The 20,785-nt window shown below is 44.6% G+C and overlaps 1 protein-coding gene across 9 annotated transcripts in view; it reads left to right on the top strand.

Annotated features, from left to right (window-relative positions):
• The window catches only part of SYNRG (synergin gamma), an 85,458-nt gene extending 65,860 nt beyond the window's left edge, over positions 1 to 19,598 (top strand). For 6 of the 9 annotated variants that reach the window (XM_027519065.1, XM_027519066.1, XM_027519062.1 and 3 more), the window contains 4 exons: positions 624 to 772; positions 15,533 to 15,643; positions 16,005 to 16,040; positions 17,047 to 19,598. In XM_027519065.1, coding sequence (XP_027374866.1) covers positions 624 to 772; positions 15,533 to 15,643; positions 16,005 to 16,040; positions 17,047 to 17,178 — 428 coding nt within the window. In that variant the 3' untranslated portion in view covers positions 17,179 to 19,598. The remainder of the gene's footprint in view (positions 1 to 623; positions 773 to 15,532; positions 15,644 to 16,004; positions 16,041 to 17,046) is intronic. The other 3 variants (XM_027519064.1, XM_027519069.1, XM_027519063.1) reach the window with 2 other exon arrangements.
• Positions 19,599 to 20,785: the final 1,187 nt, after the last annotated feature.

Genomic DNA, 20,785 nt, shown 5'->3' with positions numbered 1-20,785 from the left:
TATATTAATGCATATATATGGAATTTAGAAAGATGGTAACGATGACCCTATATGCGAGATAGCAAAAGAGGCACAGATGTAAAGAACAGACTTTTGGACTCTGTGGGAGAAGGTGAGGGTGGGATGATTTGGGAGAATAGCATTGAAACATGCATATTATCATATGTGAAATAGATTGCCAGTCCAGGTTCGATGCATGAGACAGGGTGCTCAGGGCTGGTGCACTGGGATGACCCTGAGGAGTGAGGTGGGAGTGGGGTTCAGGATCGGGGACATATGTACACCCATGGCTGATTCATGTCAGTGTATGGCAGAAACAACTACAATATTGTAAAGTAATTAGCCTCCAATTAAATAAATTAATTTAAAATAAATAAATAAAAAGACTCCATGCTTCCAGTGCAGGGGGCGCAGGTTCAATCCCTGGTCGAGGAACTAAGATCCCACATGCCGGGGGTTGCGGGCCAAAAAAAAAAAGTTGATTGATCCCGAGGAATAGGCTCCCATCTGTCCAGACGCAGTCCCTGTTTCACCTCGGACATCAGCCAGCAGTGAGGCTGCCGTGTCTTGTTATCTCTTTCTCTTCACTCCAGCACCTAACTCTTCCTCTCTCACCCCGTCAGGTGTTGTCGAGGTGTACAGGGTAACGAAACGTGTGGAGCTGGGGATAAAAGCCACTGCGGTGTGCAGTGAGAAGCTCCAGCAGCTGCTAAAGGACATCGATAAAGTATGGAATAACCTAATTGGCTTCATGTCACTTGCCACACTCACGGTAAGCCCACGAGACAATTCAGCAGTTGCTTTCCTTGAAAAAACCTAAGCCACAAAGCTGACTGTATGTTCCTTTGATTGGAGGATGAATCCAACTGGCTACAGGAGGAGATGTCCCTCCTGTAGCCAGTCAATGTTATAAATACAGAAGGAGATACTAATAACATTTGTGCTCTTAGTGGGATAGCGCCAGGTTGGCCTCCAGGCCCATTGTACCTAAATGAGAGCGTAGCTACAGAAAACATTCTCTATCTATATCCTTAAGCCACTGTTTTGCAAAGCGTTGATTTGAGTTCCTCCCTTTACATTTCTAGTTTTTTCCCCATTAGTGTCCTTTTAAAAAAATGTTAATATTAATTGAAAAAGATAGCGCACCTGAACGTTCATACCAGCACTGTTTACAGCAGCTAAGACACGGAAGCAACCTAAGAGTCCAATACAGATGCATGGACAAAGAAGACGAAATACTACTTAGGCACGGAGAAAGAGTGGAATTTAGCCATCTTCATGTGGGTGGACCGAAAGGGCATTATGCTAAGTGAAAGAAGTCAGAGAAAGACTGAGTCAGAATGATGTCACTTATATGTGGAATCCAAAAGAAAAAACAACAACAAACTAATGAGTATCACAGAAAAGAAGCGGACTCACAGAGAGACAAACTAGTGGTCACCAGTGAGGGGAGGGAAGCAGGGACGGGCAACAGAGGAGGAGCGGATTAATAGGCACAAACTGCTATGTAGAAAGTAAGTAAGCTACTAGGGTACATGGTACAGCATAGGGAATATAGGCAATATTGTATAGTAACTATAAATGGAATATAACCTTTTAAAATTGTGAATCACTGTTATATAGATGAAACTAATATAATATTCTACATCAACTATATGGCAAAAAAATTTCTTTTTAGACCTAAGTAAAACAGACAGAAGACTGTATGATACATCTTGTTGCTGTCCTGTGGTTCATTGAGCCATTTTACTTTCTTAAGGTCTTGAATTGTTTTCATTTTTTCCCATTACGAATAGTTTTACTCTGAATATCATTAAATCATTGACTGTTTCCCCTTTGGATGGTACAGTCTCTGCAAGTGGACTTAAATCAGAGTGCATGGTTGCACATGTACATGCATGCCTGCATGTAGCTGCTGTTCCACGTGTTATGTGCATTTCCAGGTAGCTTAAGGCTAGTTGACAGCAGTGCATAGAAGCATACATTTCCTTACATTGTATTCTAGCTTTGTCAATTTCTCAATTTAAAAAGTGTGTAAGCAATTCCCTGAAAGTGTTTTTTAAATTTCTTTCATTTCCCGAGGGACTGTCTAGTGTCTCAAATGATAATTTACTATTTTTATTTCCTTTGTGTGTAAGCTGATCATCTCTCTCTTTTGACCGTTTGGCCATATATTCAGTGAAATACTGTTATTGACCATACACATTTCATATTTGTAATAGATTTATTCACACACACGCATATGTGCATAAGATGATATCAGTTAATTTTTGCCTCTTCGGTTTCTTCCACCTTTTTTTTTTTTTTTTAATATTTCACTGGGCAAAGCTATTTTATTTTTATATATTCATGCTAATTCAGTTTGTCTCAGATAATATCCTTTTTTTCACAATAGTCAAATTTATCTTCCTTCCACAGCTGGAATAAATGCGCAGTTCCATTTTCTTTCCTTCTTTACCCACATTGAACCAGGCGCCCCATTTCTAAGAGCAACCAGCTCTCTTTGTGGCACGCTGCTGGGCGGGAGGACCCCACGTCGCCCAGCAACCTGTCTGTCATCAGCGGCAGGTCCTCGCCATTGTTACGTTGCTTCTGGTTTGTAATATTAAGTTCCGAAAGCATTTGAATCATTTCCGAAATCTCTTATATTATTCCTTTGGGCCATTTTTCGATTTATAACTTAAAATCATACTGTTTGGATAATTATTTTTTAAAAATACTATTGTGGCCAATACAATAAGAATTGAAGTATGCATATTTGAAAAGAAGAGATAGAATTGTTTATTTGATGATAAATGCCTCCAGAAAACTGAATTCGAGAGGTTAAATTTAATGAGTTTGGCAAAACTTCACCAAATTCTCATATATTAACAATAGGAAAAAAACATAATAAAAATGGAAACCTTTTTTTTAATGTGGTAAATCATTCAGGCCCTTACCAGTTCTGGCTGCATAGCTGCAGTTGCTGGTTCGCTTTTTTATCCACAGTCGATGTGTTCTACACACCACTATCTTTCGGGTCTTTCTAAAATGCTAATCTGATTGTGGCATTTATATCCCATTTGAAACCCTGCAGTGACTCTCCCTGGTCTTCAGGGTCAAGTTTAAACTCCTTAGCTCAGTGTGGGAGGTCTTTTCCATCACTTGGGCTGCCCTGGCCTGTCTTTCTCTGTTAAATCGCTTTTCCCTCTGGACTCTGCGTCATTTTCCCCAGAAATCATCCCAAGAGGCCCTCAGTCTGCATTAGATGCCCCTTCCTGTGTGTGTCCATAGCGTGTTCTGGTCAGGGAGGCGCTTCCACGCTTCTTGGTGCTTGTGTCTTCTTATTTCTTGCCCACTAGCTTCTCAGCTCCGTAAGATCAGGACTGTGTCCTTTTTTTCTGTTTGTTTAACTGAAATATAGTTGATCTGGGGCTTCCCTGGTGGTCCAGTGGTTGACTTGGCACTTCCAGTGCAGTGGACGTGGCTTCAATCCCTTGTCAGGGAACTAAGATCCCGTATGCACAGTTCAGCCAAAAAAGAAAAATATAGTTGATTTTACAGTATTGTGTTAGTTTCGGGTACAGAGCATAGTGATTTGTTTTGTTTTTGGTTTTTTACATATTATGTTCCACTTCAGGTTATTACACGACACTGGATATACTTCCCTGGGTATACAGTAAATCCTTGTTACTCAACTGTTTTATGTAGTATCAGTGGTTTGTATCTGTTAGTTTCATGCTCCTCTAATTTGTCCACCCCTCTCCCTCTTTCCTTGGTAAGCATAAGTTTGTTTTCTGTGTCTCTGGGTCTGTGTTGTGTATATATTCATTCATATTTTTTAGATTCCATATGTAAGTGATATCATAGAGCATGTGTCCTTTATCTCTCTGTGTTCTAACGTAGCGATTAGTGGGGCTTCGTATCTTTCGTTTTATACTTTTTGAACCTTACCTTTATTTTCAAACAAGATAAGCATTTTTATACCTCATTATTTTAATAACTGGTTTAAATTTTTTTAATAAATGGATAAGGAAAATGAAGGGGAAATGAAGCAGAAAATGTTAAAGCCAGGAATGAAGTTGTGTGCAAAAATGCCTGCTTTTAAAGTGTTGGCATTTGCTGGTGGTGAGCTGTACCGTTGACCCTTCCAGGCACTGATGTAAAGAAGACATGATCAGTTCCATGATTCACTGGGTTCATAACAGAAAAATAAACCCTCTACTCAGGAAGCATATCTATTCCTGGTACTCACATCTGAAAGAAATTTCTTTTGTGGGTTCTCATAGAGAGGAAACTAACATCATCTACATTATCTTCAGAAATAACCCTTTTAGAAAGCAACAGGTTTCACTGAGTAGTTTCTTAGGAAATTTTTCATTGTAGATCAAATGGCATAGCCCCAGTAAGTGAAAGTTATTCCAAGTGGGGAGCAAAATAGATGAAATGGTAAGGAGAAGAAAAAGTGTGGCAGTTTTTACTGACAGTGGCCTCAAGTCTTTGTTCGGTAAAGAAAACACATAAATCAGTGCGAAATACACCAGCTTCCAGTAAAGTCAGAGCAAAATCATGAAGTGATTCATAAAAGAGGAGGCACAGCTAATCAGTAAACAATAATTCAAGTTAAAACAAGGTGTTGTTTTTTTTTTTTAACCACCTAATAAACCCAGTTTGGGATTTGGTTTATTTATTTGAACCTTTAGCATGTTGATGTGGTAAAATGGGACTGCTTCTTAGGGAATTTATTGGGAATTAATTCATTAAGAAATTGGTGCCACCCCATGGGAAAGGTGTCTGGCAGCATGCTTTCCCTCCCACCTGGGAACTCATTGAGGACAAGGACCAGGACCACATGTCCGTCGTCTGTCTACTCTGAGCACCGTGCCAGGCACCATGTCAATACGCAGTAAATGCTGAATGAATGAAAAGATTTACGGACCTCCAGAGCGGTTGATTAAGTAGTTCCACTTTTTGGAAAACTCCCTAAGGTAGAGGGTTCTACATACAAACTCACAAAAAGAAGCAGCTCAAATGCACAAGTTGTTCTTTGTAAAAGTGAAAAGTTGAAAATAACCTAAAAGTCCAAATCTGGAGAATTTAATTGTGTGAATCTTCATAGTAGGATGTTACATGGCCATTTTTTAAAGGAGCACAAAGTTTGAAATAACACAGAACTATTATTACAGTGCTGGAAGGGAGTATTGCAGAATGGTAATAGGGTTGTGTGTGGGTCATAAAACCCTGGCGGTTTTTGTTTGTTTTATTTGGCTGTGCTGGGCTGTAGTTGTGGCACCCTGAATCTTTGATCTTTGTTACGGCATGCAAGATCTAGTTCCCTGGCCAGGGATCAAACTCAGGCCCCCTGAATTAGTAGCTCAAAGTCTTAGCCCTTGGACCACCAGCAAGTCCCACCGCTGGCTTTTTAAAAAAGTATTTCCAAACTCCGGTCACAAATGAAGTTGATTGGCTGGCGATGCACGTGGGTGCCCGTGAGGCTGTGGGATGGAGGGGGATGTCATAAAATCCAGCGTGTCCCCTTTGCACTGTTGGCATCAAAGTTCATCAGAGCCTCTGTATTCAGTCTCACAAAGGTCTCACCTCAACACGCATCTGTTCCATGTTTTTTTAGCAGCAAGATATCTACAGCCACACATTAGGAATGTGCGGGTCTGGGTGTCTCCTAAGTCACCCATCTTCTGCTCCTAACTCTCTACTCCTGTGGACTACATTAAGCCTAAACATCGTCCGCATCATTAGCCAACATTTACTGAATGCTTACTGTGTGCCAGACCCTATTCATGACTCTCTACATGGATGTAATGAATACAGCAGTCTTGAGGGTAGATAATAATATTCTCCCCTGATTAAATGAAGAAACTGAAGCACAGAGATATCGGTGAGACCTGGACTTAGTTTGAAAGAGTCCTAAGTCTGCTTTTTCAACCACAGTATTCTGTTGCCTCCTTGAATGGGCAGATTGGATGGGTGAAAGCAGAAAGGCAAAAGCCTTCTTGTGGAAGATGAGTTGTTCCTTAGCTTTGGGGTTAAAGAGATGAAACACCAGAAGTCTGTCTTGGCAGTGACTTGATCTAAACAGTCAAGTTATTTTCTGTATACTTCTTCCCCGGTTAACATCTCAGGACTGTAGAGGAGCTTAAAGGAGCCCCCTTGCCACTTAGATTTTAAGGTTCTTTGTTTTGATGGCAGTTGGTTTCTTATTAACACTGAAAACTAGACTGCTATACAAATCTCTCTCTTCTGGTACTGTTAGAAAAAGGTGGCTGTGAACTCTAAAGAAAAGATATCACAGAAGACCAAGTGTGTTAAGCAGGTTCTAGCCCTTTTCTGTTTGGAGCAAAGGGTATTTGGGGAGACTCTTAGCCTTGATTACGGCTCTGAGGGAGCTGCTTTCGGGGTGAGGTGGAAGCCAGTTTCGTCCTTGTACATCTTGCTCATGAGAAAGGCTTGCCTTCGAGATTCTGATTGCCCTTCCTGGCTTTCTTTAATTTTTTTCTTTTTTCCTTTTTAAATAAAATATATACTTAATAAAATGCAAAAATCTTCGTTATACCGCTCAGTGGTCTTGACAAATGCATGCCACACATAACCCGGGCCTGGTCGAGATCCAATACAGCCCGTCTTCCCAGACGCTTTCCTTACGCTCCTTTGTTGACTTCGCCCCACTCAGAGATAAGCCATGTTCTGATTTTTTACATGAAGGATTAGTTTTGCCCAAACTTTTTAAAGGAGCCTTAGGACTTGGTTCTGTGATTCTGTGCGTTAGTCCCCTGCCTAGCCTGGGGGTGTTGCCCCTCACTACGGTGGCTCTGAATCCCTCCACGTGAGGGCAAGAGTGGCCAGGCATTCATGCCCTCCCCTGCAGACTCCCACTGGGCACATCCGTTTCTAGCATCCATGTCTGGATCTGGATGCTTGAGTGACTTTGCCTGACCTTTTTTTAGGCCTCAGAAGGCTAGACGTCCGCCACTAGACGCCACAGGAGTGCACTGTGCGTTGTGGCTGCCGCTGAGTGTTTATTTCCACAGTCACGCATGCTCTTCCAGTTATCGTTGCTGTTTTCACTAGGTTAGCTGTGAAAAATAGTCATTGCCTACTCATATTTCTCCTGATTATACCACGACCTTTGCTCTTGCTAACTGGTGGGCCTTCGGTCCTTACACCTTACCTGAGGGCATCCCTGGAGGCCCCGTGCTCTGCGCTCTACTTAATGAACTAAGTCACGACAGCCAGGCTCTTTGGTTCCAATAACACTGAGACAATAGTTACTGTTTCTTTTGCACCGAGAACCTGCTGGACATTGTGCTGTATTCCTTCTCGTTCAATCCTGGTTAACAATCCCGTAAAGTCAGCGTAATCCCCAGTTTTACAAGTGCAGAAGTTGGAGCTCAGAAAAGATGAAACTTGGCTGAAAGTCACAAACCTGGGATTGAATATAAATCATTGCCTAAAACCACTTTTCCTACTGTATTAGTCCCAGCTTCCAAAGTATTAAAAAATGACTTGTTTCTTCCCCCAAAGACTCTATGGGACTCTCTGCATCGAAAGGAGACTGCGTTACTTTTGCCAAGTGAGAAAGTTCTGGGTGCAGCAGTGATGCTTGGGCTAAGGGAAGCAGAGCACAAGTCTTAACCTCAAAATTGTGGCTCCTTACGATTTCTTTACGTTGGAAGTTACACTGGCGGCAGTTTTACACGGCCCTCTGTTTAATGCTCCCTTAATCCATGGACTAAAACTCCCTCTTGTGGCAAAAGCGTACCTCTTCTGAGCACTGATTGAAGAAACTTTTTTCTCAAGAGAGAAAAATCCTCTCTTTTAGTGAGGTGAGGTGAGTGCTTTTTTTTTTCTGGTTGCTATGGATCTTTGTTGCTTCATGAAGGCTTTGCTGTAGTTGCTGAGAGCAGGGGCTACTCTCTAGTTGGGGTGCGTGGGCTTCTCAGTATGCTGGCGGAGAAGCCCACCTTTCTCTCTTTTCAGAGCACAGGCTCTAAAACGCTCGGGCTTGAGGAGTTGCAGCACGCAGCTTGGTAGTTGTGACACATGGGCTTATTTGCTCTGCAGCATGTGGAATCTTCCTGGATTAGGGATCGAACCCATGTCCCCTGCGTTGGCAGGCAGATTCCTATCCACTGTGCCACCGGGGAAGTCTGATGAGTGAATTATTATGTTGAGGTTTTATCTCATGGTTGTGGATTGAAGTTCAGTAGGTTTGTAACCAAGACTTCAGTCCTGGAAAACAAAGCTGATTTATTTTGCCATATGAAATCTATGAGAAGAGACAGGACTGTTACTCTCCTAACCTCTAGTCAACTGAAGATCACCCAGGCTCTGTGATTCCACTATTACCCTCAGTCTAATAAAATTCTTCCCCGCTTCCTTTCAGTGTGAAATAAGCAGTGAATTTCAGAGTACTTCCTGTTGCTGTGGCATGTCAGGCGAGCAGTTTATTTTTTTTAACGATAGCATTTTTATCATCTGGCCAATCTGCATAGTGTTTTAGAGACAGAATATTCATTGTCTCCACACGACCATCTATTTGACCAAAGGTAGATATAGTAGACAGGATAACGCCTCCCCACCCCCAGGATGTTCATGTTCTAAGTCCTAGAACCTGTGAATGTTTTACCTTAGGTGGTAGAAGGGACTTTGCAGATGTGATTACATTAAGGGTCTTTGAACGGGAAACAGCATGGATTATCTCAGCAGGCCCAGAGGCATGACAAGGATCCTTATAAGAGGAAGGCAAGAGGACTTCCCTGGTAGTCCCCTTCTCCTCCTGCCTTCAGGCTTTCCCAGCATCAGGGTCTTTTCCAATGAGTCAACTCTTTGCATCAGGTAGCTAAAGTATTGGAGCTTCAGCATCAGTCCTTCCAGTGAATACTCAGGGTTGATTTTCTTTAGGATTGCCCTGTTCTCCTTGCCGTCCAAGGAACTCTCAAGAATCTTCTCCAACACCACAGTTTGAAAACATCAATTCTTCGGTACTCAGCCTTCTTTATGATCCAACTCTCCATACATAACCACTGGAAAAACCTTGCTTTGACTATACGGACCTTATTGGCAAAGTGATGTCTCTGCATTTTAATATGCTGTCTAGGCTTGCCATAGCTTTTCTTCCAGTAACAGGCACCTTTTCCTTCCATGGCTGCAAAGCAGCGCGCCAATCAAAAGAGACTGGCGAATGCTGCAGTCTTGGCGTGGGCAGGGAACTGTGATCCAGAGCGTGCAGGCAGCCTCGAGACACTAGAAAAGACGAAGATGTGTGCTCTCCCCTAGAAGTCCTGTAAGAAAAGCAGCGTTGCCAACTCATTTTAGACCTCTGACCTCCAGGACTCTAAGAGAGTAAATTTTATTGCAGTCAAATTAAGTTTGATGGTAACAAACACCACGACCACCACCACCCTCTTTGGCAGTGTGAAACAACAGAGCTCTATCCCCGGCTCCTGTTCCATGTCCATCTCAAGCTGGAGGGGCTCTATGCCATGCCCTCCTTACTCCAGCATCTGGGATGATAGAGCTTCACTGAGTGGAACAAAATAGCTGGTCGCCAGGAGAGGATCAAGGGAACATGACAAGTAGCACATTGGCCTTAAAGGCTTCCTTCTTTAAGGCCAATGTGCTTAAAGAAGTGCGCGTATTATCCTCAGTCTCTCAACACCATGACAAGTCACACAGCCGTGTCTAACGCAGAGGGATAGAGAGGGAGAATAAGGCTATCAGTAAGGAATGCTAGTTGCTTCCAAACTCTTCTTCCTTAATAGTGATTTTCTTGGATACCATTTTAGTAGTTTATTATTGGCTAAAGATTCAGGATTATATCAGTATATCCCAGCCTGCCTCTGGGATTTGTCAGTGTATACAGGTCGAGTATAATATTGCTGGCTTTTTATCTTCGCTAAATACGTGACATACTTGCCAGTTAAAGTAAGTGACACGCAGTGCAAGGTGGCCTGTGGAGGGCGTGCCTCCTCCTAGAGTTAGGCCCTTCGATTGGTGTCACACTATTACTGTGGACTGCAATAATCCCCTTGCTAATAGATGTGTATTTATAAAGGTTAATTTGGTCATTTGAAAGATTAATTTGACTACGGAGTAATTTATGCAGAGCCTTATGATTTTCACTGGAGTTTACAATACCACCTTTTCGTTTGCTTCTTTTATTCCTTTGGTAAACATATATTAAAGGCTCTTATTAACTTTTTTTTCTTCAGGATTTAGTTTCCTTGGGTTCTAATTATTTCTCAAACAGGCCTTCTTCAAGAACATGATGAATGTCTGTAATGTAGATTACAGACATGCTGCTGTGCTTTTAACCAGTTCAAAGAGCATTTTAGGTTTTATTTATCAAAGTGAATAATTGTGATAATCATTTAGAGTATTCAGTCCTTTCCAGCGCCCTTTTTATGTATCTGTGAGGACCCTAACACCAGTTGAAGGAGGGAGGGAGGGCATGTGAAATTGTTGCCCTTTTCCAAGGACAGAATTGGACGACGGACAGGTGACAGTGCCGGCTGCTTTTCGGTTTGACCAAATAGGTCATGATGGCACTAAAAAAGAAAAGGAATTATCCTCCGCTCGGCTAAGGTGGAGTGGGTTCATACAGTTGAATCTTGCACCTCCCTTCTCTTCTCTGAGAACTGTCTGTCATTCTTCCTTCCCTCCGTGTGATCTGAATGGATTTAGCTCAGGTTAGTTTGAGATGTTTGTGGAACCTGGCATGTGGTTTACCATTTCAGATTCAGAAGGGATGGGGAACTATCATATATAATCTACACATTTTCCTGGTGAGAGAAGCCCTTTTTTCCCTGGGAAAAGTAATATAGTTATGCAAATACAGAGACAGTGTGGTGACTCCTCAGTGCTTCAGCCTAAAGTAACTATGGAGCACGTAGCCACTCTTTTGTCATCAGATTTGCCGTTTTCCTGGTCATCTCAGTATTCTTGAAGAAAAACCAAAGCCAACTCGCCAGGCTCCCAGATCCGTCACACTCTGGACTACAGGCCCTTGTCTCTGTTTCACTGAAGCCACCCCGTGGCGTGATCACTCTGGACTGTGTTACAATCAGGCATCACACCGCAGAGCCGAGGCAGTCTTATACTCAGACGTTTTTCTGAGCCCAGCTTGGTGACTTAAGGCCTTTCTCGCTCTTGATTTGTTCTGCTCTTGTTTCTGGTTCTCAAGACGCGACAGTGGCCCCTTTTACTGTGTTCCTGTGGAGTCCTTGCATCCTCACTTCCTTCCCACGTGCCGAAGCATGTTCCTTAGCGTTAGAGATTATTCCTGTCTGTCCGAGGACAATCAGCTGTCCTGGTTAGCTCAGGACCAAGGGGTTTCCTCAGAGCTAAGATGGGCACAGTCTTTTTTTGTAAGTTACTTATTTTTGGCCGTGCTGGGTCTTCGTTGCTGCTCGCAGGCTTTCCTAGTTGCAGCGAGTGGGGGCTGCTCTCTCGCCCCGGTGGCTTCTTGTCGCGGAGCGCGGGCTCCAGGGTGTAGGCCTCAGTGGTTGTGGTGCACGGCCTACTTGCCTTTTGGCGTGTGGGATCTTCCAGACCGGGAATCGAATCCATGTCCCCCGCGTTGGCAGGTGGGTTCTTATCCACTGGACCACCGGGAAGTCCATAAAATGGGGGTAGTCGTGCACTGACCAGGAAGTTGGTCACCCTAGTCCAGTGTTTTCATTTGTGGAAATACTATATGATGGTGGGATCTCTTCCCACCCCTGTGTTCAGTGACATTGCGCTGGTAGCTCAAAATCAACCATGGAGGAGTATTTGTACCATGGAAATCCACAAATGCTTCAAACTAGGGCTTGACTTGTTGATTTTCTAGATTTAAAGTGATACAGAGAAAATATTAATGTAGGTTAAACTTAAAAGTATGCTGTTTGTGTATGTAGCCCTTATGTTGAGCGTAGAACCAAAAGTTGGGTAAAGATTCTGCAATATTCAAAAACTATTATCTGATTCAGCAAAGAAGTCACGTATTTGACAGACAAATGAAGTTCCAAAGTATGTCTGAGTGGTGGCAGTCTAGCCCTTGTCCTCCACGTCAGACATCAGCATTCACATTAGAAGTAACACTCGCTCAGGAGAGCAAGCAGAGGTTGCCTGTTGATCTAAGAGGTGGGCAAAAATCCAAGAAAGCATTTTGTGAGAATAAGATACTACGGGGGCGGGTGGGCGGGGGAAGAACTTCCTGGCAGTCCAGTGGTTAAGACTCCACACTGACTGTCGGGGCAACTGAGATCCCACATGCTGTGCAGTGCAGTTAAAAAAAAAGATACTATGTGAAATTTACAATAAAAGGGTGGTATATTTGATTATTTGTAAAATGTGCGCTACACATTCTTCATATCAGTAAAGTTTATAATAAGCTTACATACGGGTGTGTGTTTGTGCGTATGTACATATTTACATGCATGCCTGCATACGTCTTCCTCTTTGGAAAGTCAGTTCTTAATTGAGCCGGGAAGGGAGCAGTTTTGTCCCCAGATTAGCCAGGGATCCTGCTAAACATCCTACATGCAGAGGACAGGCCCCACAGCAAAGATTTAACCAGCTTAAAATGTCAATGGTGCCAAGTTTAAGAAACTCTGTTCTAGGGCATATATGAGAAATATAAATTAGTTCAGGTATACCTAACTTCTACCCATTAAGAATCCAAAATCTTATTTTCTTGATTAGATTTTTTATATTGAAGTATAATTGATTTATAATAGATTGATTTCTGCTGTACAGAAAAGTGGCTCACTTACATATATACACTCTTTTTTTAATATTCTTTTCCATTATGGTGTATCATTGGATACTGAACATAGTTCTCTGGGCTGTACCGTGGGACCCTGTTGTTTCTCCATTCTGTATATAAAAGCTTATATCTGCTGACCTCAGCCCGTGCTCTGTCCCTCCCTCGGTCCCCACCCTCCAGGCCACCAGACTGTTCTGTCTGTCTGTGTTTCTGTTCATAGGTAGGCTCATCTGTGTCACATTTTAGACTCCACGTATAAGTGGTATCGTATGGGATTTGTCTGTTTTCTTTCAGACTTCACTCAGTATAATAACCTCCAGGTGCATCCGTGTTGCTGCAGTGGGCATCACTCTGTCCTTTTTCATGGCTCTTTTTTATCCCCTTGTGCGTATGTGCCGCATCTTCTGTGCCTGTTCGTCTGTCAGTGGGCAGTCTCCGTGTCTGGGCTATTCCAGATAGGGCCGCTGTGAACAGAGGGGTGCACGTGTCTTTTCAAATTACAGTCTTGTCTGGGTATAAGGCCAGGAGTGGGATTGTTGCATCACATGGAGACTCTCTCTTCAGCTTTTTGAGGAACATCCACACTGTTCTCCATAGTGGCTACACCAATTTATATTCCCACCAACAGTGCAGGCAGGTTCATTTTTCTTCACACTCTCCAGCATTTGTTATTTGTAGACTTGTTAATAATGGCCTTTCTGACTGGTGGGAGGCGGTACTTCACTGTAGTTTTGATTTGCATTTATCTAATAATTAGTGATGTTGAGCATCTTTTCACGTGCCTGCTGGCCATCTGCATGTCTGGTTTAAAGAAGTGTCTATTCAGGTCCTCTGCCCATTTTTGACTGGGTTGTTTTGTTGTTGCGTTGTATGAGCTGTTGATATATTTTGGATATTAAGCCCCTGTCAGTCACATTGTTTGCAAATATTTTCTCCCATTCTGGTTTTTTGTTTCATTTTTCTGCTTTTGTATTTTTGGTTGTTTTTGTCTTGTTTTATTATTCAGTGTATTTCATAATTGCAGAATAACTTAGATGTAATGATATGCTCCGACTGTAAATGGATAGTTGGATCAGTTTTGACAAATGCACACAACCATGTAGCCCGCGCCCATCGATAGGTGGAGAGCTTTCATCACCCGCTCAAGCTCCCTTTTGCCCCTTCCCAGCCCTCTGATCTGATTCCCAAAACAGCCATCTATTTTCTGTAACTTTGCATTATCCTAGATTTGCCTGTTCTGGAACCTAATATAAATGAAATTATGCGCTGCATATGTTCTTGTGTCAGCTTCTTTTACATTGCGTGTTGTAAAAATTCATCTGTGTTGTGTGTATCAGTTTGATCCCCTTTTATCACTGAGTAATATTCATTGTATGAATATGCTATGTTCTTTTAAAATCCATTTTTTTGTTTATCGATACAAGCTGTTTGCAGTCTGGGCTAACAGGAATAGAGCTGCCGTGAACATTTGTCGTACAAGACTTTTGTTAACGTGTTTGCATTTCTCTTGGATAAACATCGAGGAATTAAAAGCTTCATATGATAGATGTGTATTATAACTTTTAAGAAATTAACAGCTTTAATCTTTAGTCTACATTCCATATTTCATACTTTTTTTTGGTAAGAAATAAAATAACGCATAAAAAGAGCCTAGTGTACTGCTTAGCACAGGTAAGGGCTTGACGTATTAGCTGCTGTTATCTTGGGTTGGCATACAGGTCGTTGGGGTTTTCCTGTAACATTTTATGGAAAAACTCTTGACGAACATTCTGGTCAGCCCAGTGTTTACTCTCTGTAGCCAGTGATGTCCAGCTCCCTCTTTCTGGAGCGCTAGAGCCATGTATCCACCTGCCTGCTCATGCAGCGTCAGAGCTCTGCTGACCCGCAGGCAGCTTCGATTTGGCTCGCACCAACCTGGGCTCTTCTCCCCGTCTCCACCCCAGACTCCTTCTCCTCTCACCCGCCTCAGTAGGGTGGATCCTCTCAGGTGCCCAGTCCTCCAGGCCTGTTGATTCTGGGGCCTTAACAGCTCCCCGTGTCCATTTCTCTCCACCGTTGCTCCCTCTGTTCTGCCCTTCAGGGCCTATCTCCTGGCTCACTACCGCAGCCTTGTAATGAGACCAGTCCCCCAGTTCATCACCCGCGCTGCAGCCAGAGGGTCTGTCCAGAGTGCAGACCGCATCCTGTCAGCATGGTGACAGCCCTTAAGGCTCTCCAGGATGAAGTCTCAGCCCCTCATACTCCTTTCAAGGCCTTCCTGCTCCCGCTTCGTCTCCTCCCTCTGTCCATAAGCTCGGCCCCCACCCCCTAGATTTCTCCTCCTACCCAATCTGCTTAGAGGCCTTTGCCCATGCTGCTTATTCCACATAAATACCCTTCCCTCCCCACCACACCCTCCCCTACCAAACACCCCTCAGGACTCAGCCCTGATGACTGTAAGTTCTACGAAGCGTTCTCTGCCACCCCGCTCCTTTCCCCTTGAGTCGGGTCAGTGCCCCAGCCCCTCCGCGCTTTGCTCTGGCCCTCGGTTCTTACACACACACTAGTGTGGCTCTCATCACGCCGTGTTGCCTGATACCCACCTCACCCCGACCCTGAACTGAGCTCTGAGGGTAGGGACCGTTTTTCACACGTCCTGACATCCCCAGGGAAATGGAATGACTGTGCTGGCGGTGGTAGAGCGTTCACTGAATTTGCTGCTGGACCAACTGGGAGGCGGGATCAGAGAGCTGAGCCAAGCAGCGTGGGGAACTGCTGTCTCCTTACCCGTTTGTCTTGTCATCACAGCCTGATGAAAATTCACTGGATTTTTCCTCTTGTATGCTCCGGCCTGGGATTAAAAATGCTCAGGAGCTGGCTTGCGGGGTGTGCCTCTTGAACGTAGACTCCAGGAGCCGGGTAAGTCACCACCTCCCCCCACACCACTTCCAAGGCAGAGCACGTCCCCGACAGGACCCGGGGCACGAGCCCACCTGGCCCACTTCTCCGCACGGTCTGTGACCAGAGGCGGGGAGCTGATCAAGTCCTGAGATGGGACCAGAGAAGCAGAGACTTCTTCCGAGGGGCGGTGCGGGGAGCTGTTGCAGGAGTGGATGCAGGTCTTGCCTTTCCGTGGACCGGGCTCGTTTGCCTTGTGCCTGTAGCCCCCTCTGCAGGCAGGGTGGCACAGGGAGAAGGGTCGACCTGTAAGGACTGGTTTGCAGGCCAGAGGCCCTGTGCTGGGAATTTTGTTGACCTTATGGTTTCAACATTATTTCAGAAAGAAGAGAAGCCTGCAGAAGAGCATCCTAAAAAAGTATGAACCGCTTACTTGTTAGCTTAGTGTCTCCCATCTTAATTTTGAATGTGGAGGGCAAGTTCAGTGATTGCACTGTCATCCTGAGCTGTTCCAATCATACATGCTTTGCTGAGTCTTTCCCATTCCCACAGTGTCCGATTCAGTCAACTAATGTGTCCACGCGGGTCACTTCTGTCTTGTGTGCATGCTTTGTGGCTCAGAATCGGCTTCTGGTATGGCGGTTATTTTCCTCTAGGAGGAACAGGGTGACAGAAAGGGCAGCTTCTGGAAAACCAGGTCATTGTGACACAGAGGAGGTTAGAGAGCTTCAGCACTTGGCTGTTAGCAGACAGAAACAAATTTAGGGGGCAGGACAGTTAGAGTTTTGTTTATTTGTAGACGTTTAGAAAACACCCTAGGAAGTGGTTGAGGTTAGGCCTGGCTGGCTGTAACTTACCTGCAAGCATTATTCATTTGGAAAGCATTCTTAGGTGTTTGGTATCTTTTTTACAAGCCCTGAACCTATTTGGACATTTTAATGATGTCAGTTCGGCTCTCAGCTCCCAGTGGCATTAGTCCCATTTTAATCTTGAGTTTTCTCTGATGATAGGACGTTACGAGCCTCCGAGACCTCAGGGATGGCATGTAACAGTCAAATGCCAGCCTCAGGGAAGGGCTTCCTTCTTCACAAAGAGATCAAAATGATCCCCGGCCCTTGGCTATTTTCGTTCCCCTGTCATGACCCCTGCCAACCCCCCACAGCCTCTGTGTGCCTTTTCTAGGAAAGATCTGGCCTCCTTTTGCTGAAACTGGGTTTAACAGTAAAGATTTTTTTTATGCCTTTAATTAGCGGCACAAAACTTTTCTCGCTTGAATTCCTGTAGCCACCTGCTCAGCTTTTGTGTGTGTGCCAGTCTGGCCTCAGCCTCTGTGTCCTGGAGCGGGGTCCATACGGCTGCCGGTCAGCACCTGGGCGTGGAGGGAGCCTGACCACTCCCCCTCCCTGTCTGTTTCTTCCTGGCAGGCGTTCAACTCGGAAACTGACAGCTTCAAGCTGGCGTACGGGGGACACCAGTATCACGCCAGCTGTGCCAACTTCTGGATCAACTGTGTTGAACCGAAACCTCCCGGCCTGATCCTGCCTGATTTGCTCTGAAAGCTCCTGACAGCTCCTCTATGACGCACCCGGCTGGGTTTGTTTTCTTCCACCACACCCCTTGGGGTGACAGGGACCAGTAAACGGAATGTGAATGCTGTGGAGCTCCCCCCGCCCACCCCATCAGGAGGAAAGCCTCAAGAGGTGGGGGAGGGGCTGTGCAAGTTCTAGTCTTTCCCACAGACGAACTTTGCCCCCAAGTTCCTGCGGCCAGTCTTTGGGGTTTCAGGTCAAACCGCCCTACCCTAACTGCACGTGGCACTGGAAGTTTGCTAACTTATCTCTAGTTCTCTTAAGATGTTTTAAAATATGGACCACAATTGCCTTTATCTAAGGAATAATTTGCTGCTGTAGCATTGAAACTGTGAAGAACTGACATTTGAAGAAAATTAAATTCTTGCTCTAGGACTGGAGTCGGAAGGATTTTGAGCCAGTGCTTGTGTATCTGGAACACTTATTGTTGTGTGAAGTAGAATGCATTTAGCCACATTTAGTGTGTTAATATCTAAAATGAATAGAAAGGGGGAAATTGTGATTAAACGGATATTCTTTTTATAGAAAAATTTCTGCTTCTGTCCACTGGACAGTGGTAGGTGGGTGAGGGTGGGTTTACCAACTTCAGTGTCACAACAGAACCAGTTCTCTGCTCTGTTCGTGCATTTGTAAGACTGTCAGCTTTCAAGAAAATGGCAACCCACCACAGTGTTCTTGCCTTGAGAATCCCAGGGATGGGGGAGCCTGGTGGGCTGCCGTCTATGGATGGGGTCGCACAGAGTCGGACACGACTGAAGCGACTTAGCAGCAGCAGCAACAGCAGCAGCTTTCAAGAAAACTTTCAAAGCACACCTGGGAACTTTGCAGTGGAGAAGAATGTTCATTTCGACCGAGCCCTGAATCTTGGTGTATCTGGATGAGTCGTTGCCCTTGGGGGTCTTCACTGAAGGCCCTGTGTTGCCTCACACACAGGCTATGAACGTGGTGTTTTTTTTCAAACAAGGTTTGGAAAGGCAGCTGAATGAAATCTCTTTGCGAAGGCCTCTGTCCAGATTTCCAAGAACGCCTGCACAGGGACCAATCCGTTTCTCTGTGAGAGACCTGGAAATTGCTCAGGGTTGGACGGTGGAGCTCATGGCCCAGCAAGGAGAAGAGTAAGGTGTGTATCTGTGGTAGAGGCACGTGACTTAGAAGCAGTGGCAGGACGTTGCTCAGAACCAGCACTGAATTCTAGAAGGAAAAGGCTCATGCTCTCTGTTGTGGGGGTTTTTTGGTCTCACTCTGTAGCTTGTGGGATCCTAGCTTCCCTACCGGGGATTGAACCTGCGTCTTCAGCAGTGAAAGCGCGAAGTCCACACCACTGGGTCACCAGGGAGCGCCTGCATGCTCTCTGGTACAGGGAATTTTCTTTGCTGCTTAAACCGAATGCATAAAATCGGGGAAAAAGTCAGGGAGTAAGGACTGTGTTGTTCCTGGGACACACGTTTCTCTGTTGTGAATCACGTGCTTAGGCGCTTTTGAACCTTGGGTGCTTCTCTTCGTGTGGCTTAAGCTCTCTGACATACTTAGTTTTTGTTTGTAAACTGGAAAAATTGGTTTTGTCTCTTTACATAATTAGATCATTTTCCCCTCCTCAGGACAAAACTTGGGGCAATTCGATTTTGCTCCATCTTCCATCTTTTACTCCCACCCTCCCCAAGAAAGGCAGAGAACGTTTTCATTCCTGAGCTGCTGGGGCTTCTGCTTTCCCTGGCCGCATGCCCGGATGCAGACAAGGGTTGCTGAGGTCAGTCTGTTTTTTCTCATCTGTTGCGGATGATACCATCTCCAGCTGCTAACAACCGGAACAGCTGTCTCTGAGTTGTTACCTTTGCCCTCCGCAGGGCCAGCGGGTGTCAGTGACGACACAAATGGGCCGGTTTCTAGTAAACTTTGCCTGGGGCCTCCGGGCTCCACTTCAGCCTGGGCAGTGCCTCGGGTTTCGACATGGCACCAAAATTCAAGCAGCCTTCTCATTGGTGTTATACATTCCATGATAGACCACGGTCACAAATCTACCTTTGCAACAAGAAACGTCTCCCAGTTTGACAGAATTTCCACGGCAGAGACATTTTTGGAAACGCTTTGTGGACTATTATTCTGTCACAGTGGTCCATGTTGATGACAGTGCTCACCTGTTAACCAGATAGGTTTCCGTTTCTAGATGTATTCCAGAACGCCTCAGATGAAACTCGTAAGTATAATTACTGCTGACCTTAGCAAGTACGATAGGTTTAGTCACCTCATGGAAGGTGCCAGAGGAAAAATACAGCAGGCGTCAACGAAAAGCTTTTGCTGCAAAGGGTATTCACTACTTTCAGTATCTTGTTTAGAATTGGAAACGCTTTATTAGATCTGCCAATAAAGATTTGGGGAGTGTGGAATTCCGTCACGTTGATTTTCTTTACGCAGGTTTATTAAAATGAGTCACACTGCATTCAGCTTCACCTCAGTGCTTGTTAGCCAAGAGCCCAGTGTCCTTGGAAACAGTAACCAAGGTTACTCACGTCCACACAATGCACTGTGCAAGCTGCTTCACCCCCCTGCTTGAGTGGCAATTAGTAAGCTCTGTTTTGGTGGTGTATTTTGCCTTTAAATTTTTTATGGCTTACTGTGTAGTTTTTGTCTGGACACGCTTGAGATAGCAGCAGCACAGGGTCTATCAGGATATTATCTATGTTTTGTTTTTTCCTGTGGCTATTGGTTAGCAGTTCATAGAGGTGCTTAAATCATCTGAATATATGTGGTGTGCATCTACGCAATTATTTACAGGTGCCTTCTAATTGCTTTTTATTTAATGACTGGTGTGTTCTTAAGCTTAGAAAAAATGATAGGGCCTTTATGATCTCTACTAAAAATTCCCCTCACACCTTGGAGGCCACACAGCTTCCTTTCTGACTTTTCGCTGATAAACTCAGACATTTAGATGAGAAAGGTGTTAGACTCCCTAAGTGTTCAGAGCGTGCTTCGCTGCACCCCGGCGTGGACGTCTGCCAGGATCTCCGCAGGAGAATTCTCTTCATTACAAAGGGCCTCTGCCACCAGGTGTCCTCCTGTGCAGAGAGAGTCTGGGGTATTTCTCCAGAGACCACCAGGCCTAGAGTTTGCCTTCATATTGGAGGAGCCCAGCCCCCACAACCACAGATTGTTTTCTGATTGATTTTTGATCATGTGCTGCCAAAGCGTTTATGGGTTGCTCTGATTTCCCACAGAAACCATTAATTTCATTTTAATTTTCCCATGCAGACAATAATGGCGCATGTTTTTAAGTGGGCAGATTTTCAAAATTAGAACGCAGAGGGAGACAATTGCCACAAACCAGGTAAAATCTGAAGAATATGATTTATATAAATACGCAGCCACTGGCATTATATGTAGGGCTTCTTGCCACACAAAACCAAAATCTAGGCAATTTTTCTATGGATATAAGCAGGCTACAACCTACCTGGCAAATGAAGTAAAAGCAGGCTGTTGCTGGGACAGGTGGCTCTCCTCGAAAAGGAAGGGGCAGCGTGGGAGCTTGCAGTGGCTTCCCAGGGGCATGGAATGGACACTCGCAGAAACGGGTACCTAC

The sequence above is a fragment of the Bos indicus x Bos taurus genome, chromosome 19, assembly GCF_003369695.1.
Source record: "Bos indicus x Bos taurus breed Angus x Brahman F1 hybrid chromosome 19, Bos_hybrid_MaternalHap_v2.0, whole genome shotgun sequence".
Taxonomy (NCBI): Eukaryota; Metazoa; Chordata; class Mammalia; order Artiodactyla; family Bovidae; genus Bos; species Bos indicus x Bos taurus.
This window is presented reverse-complemented; position numbering and strand designations above follow the sequence as displayed.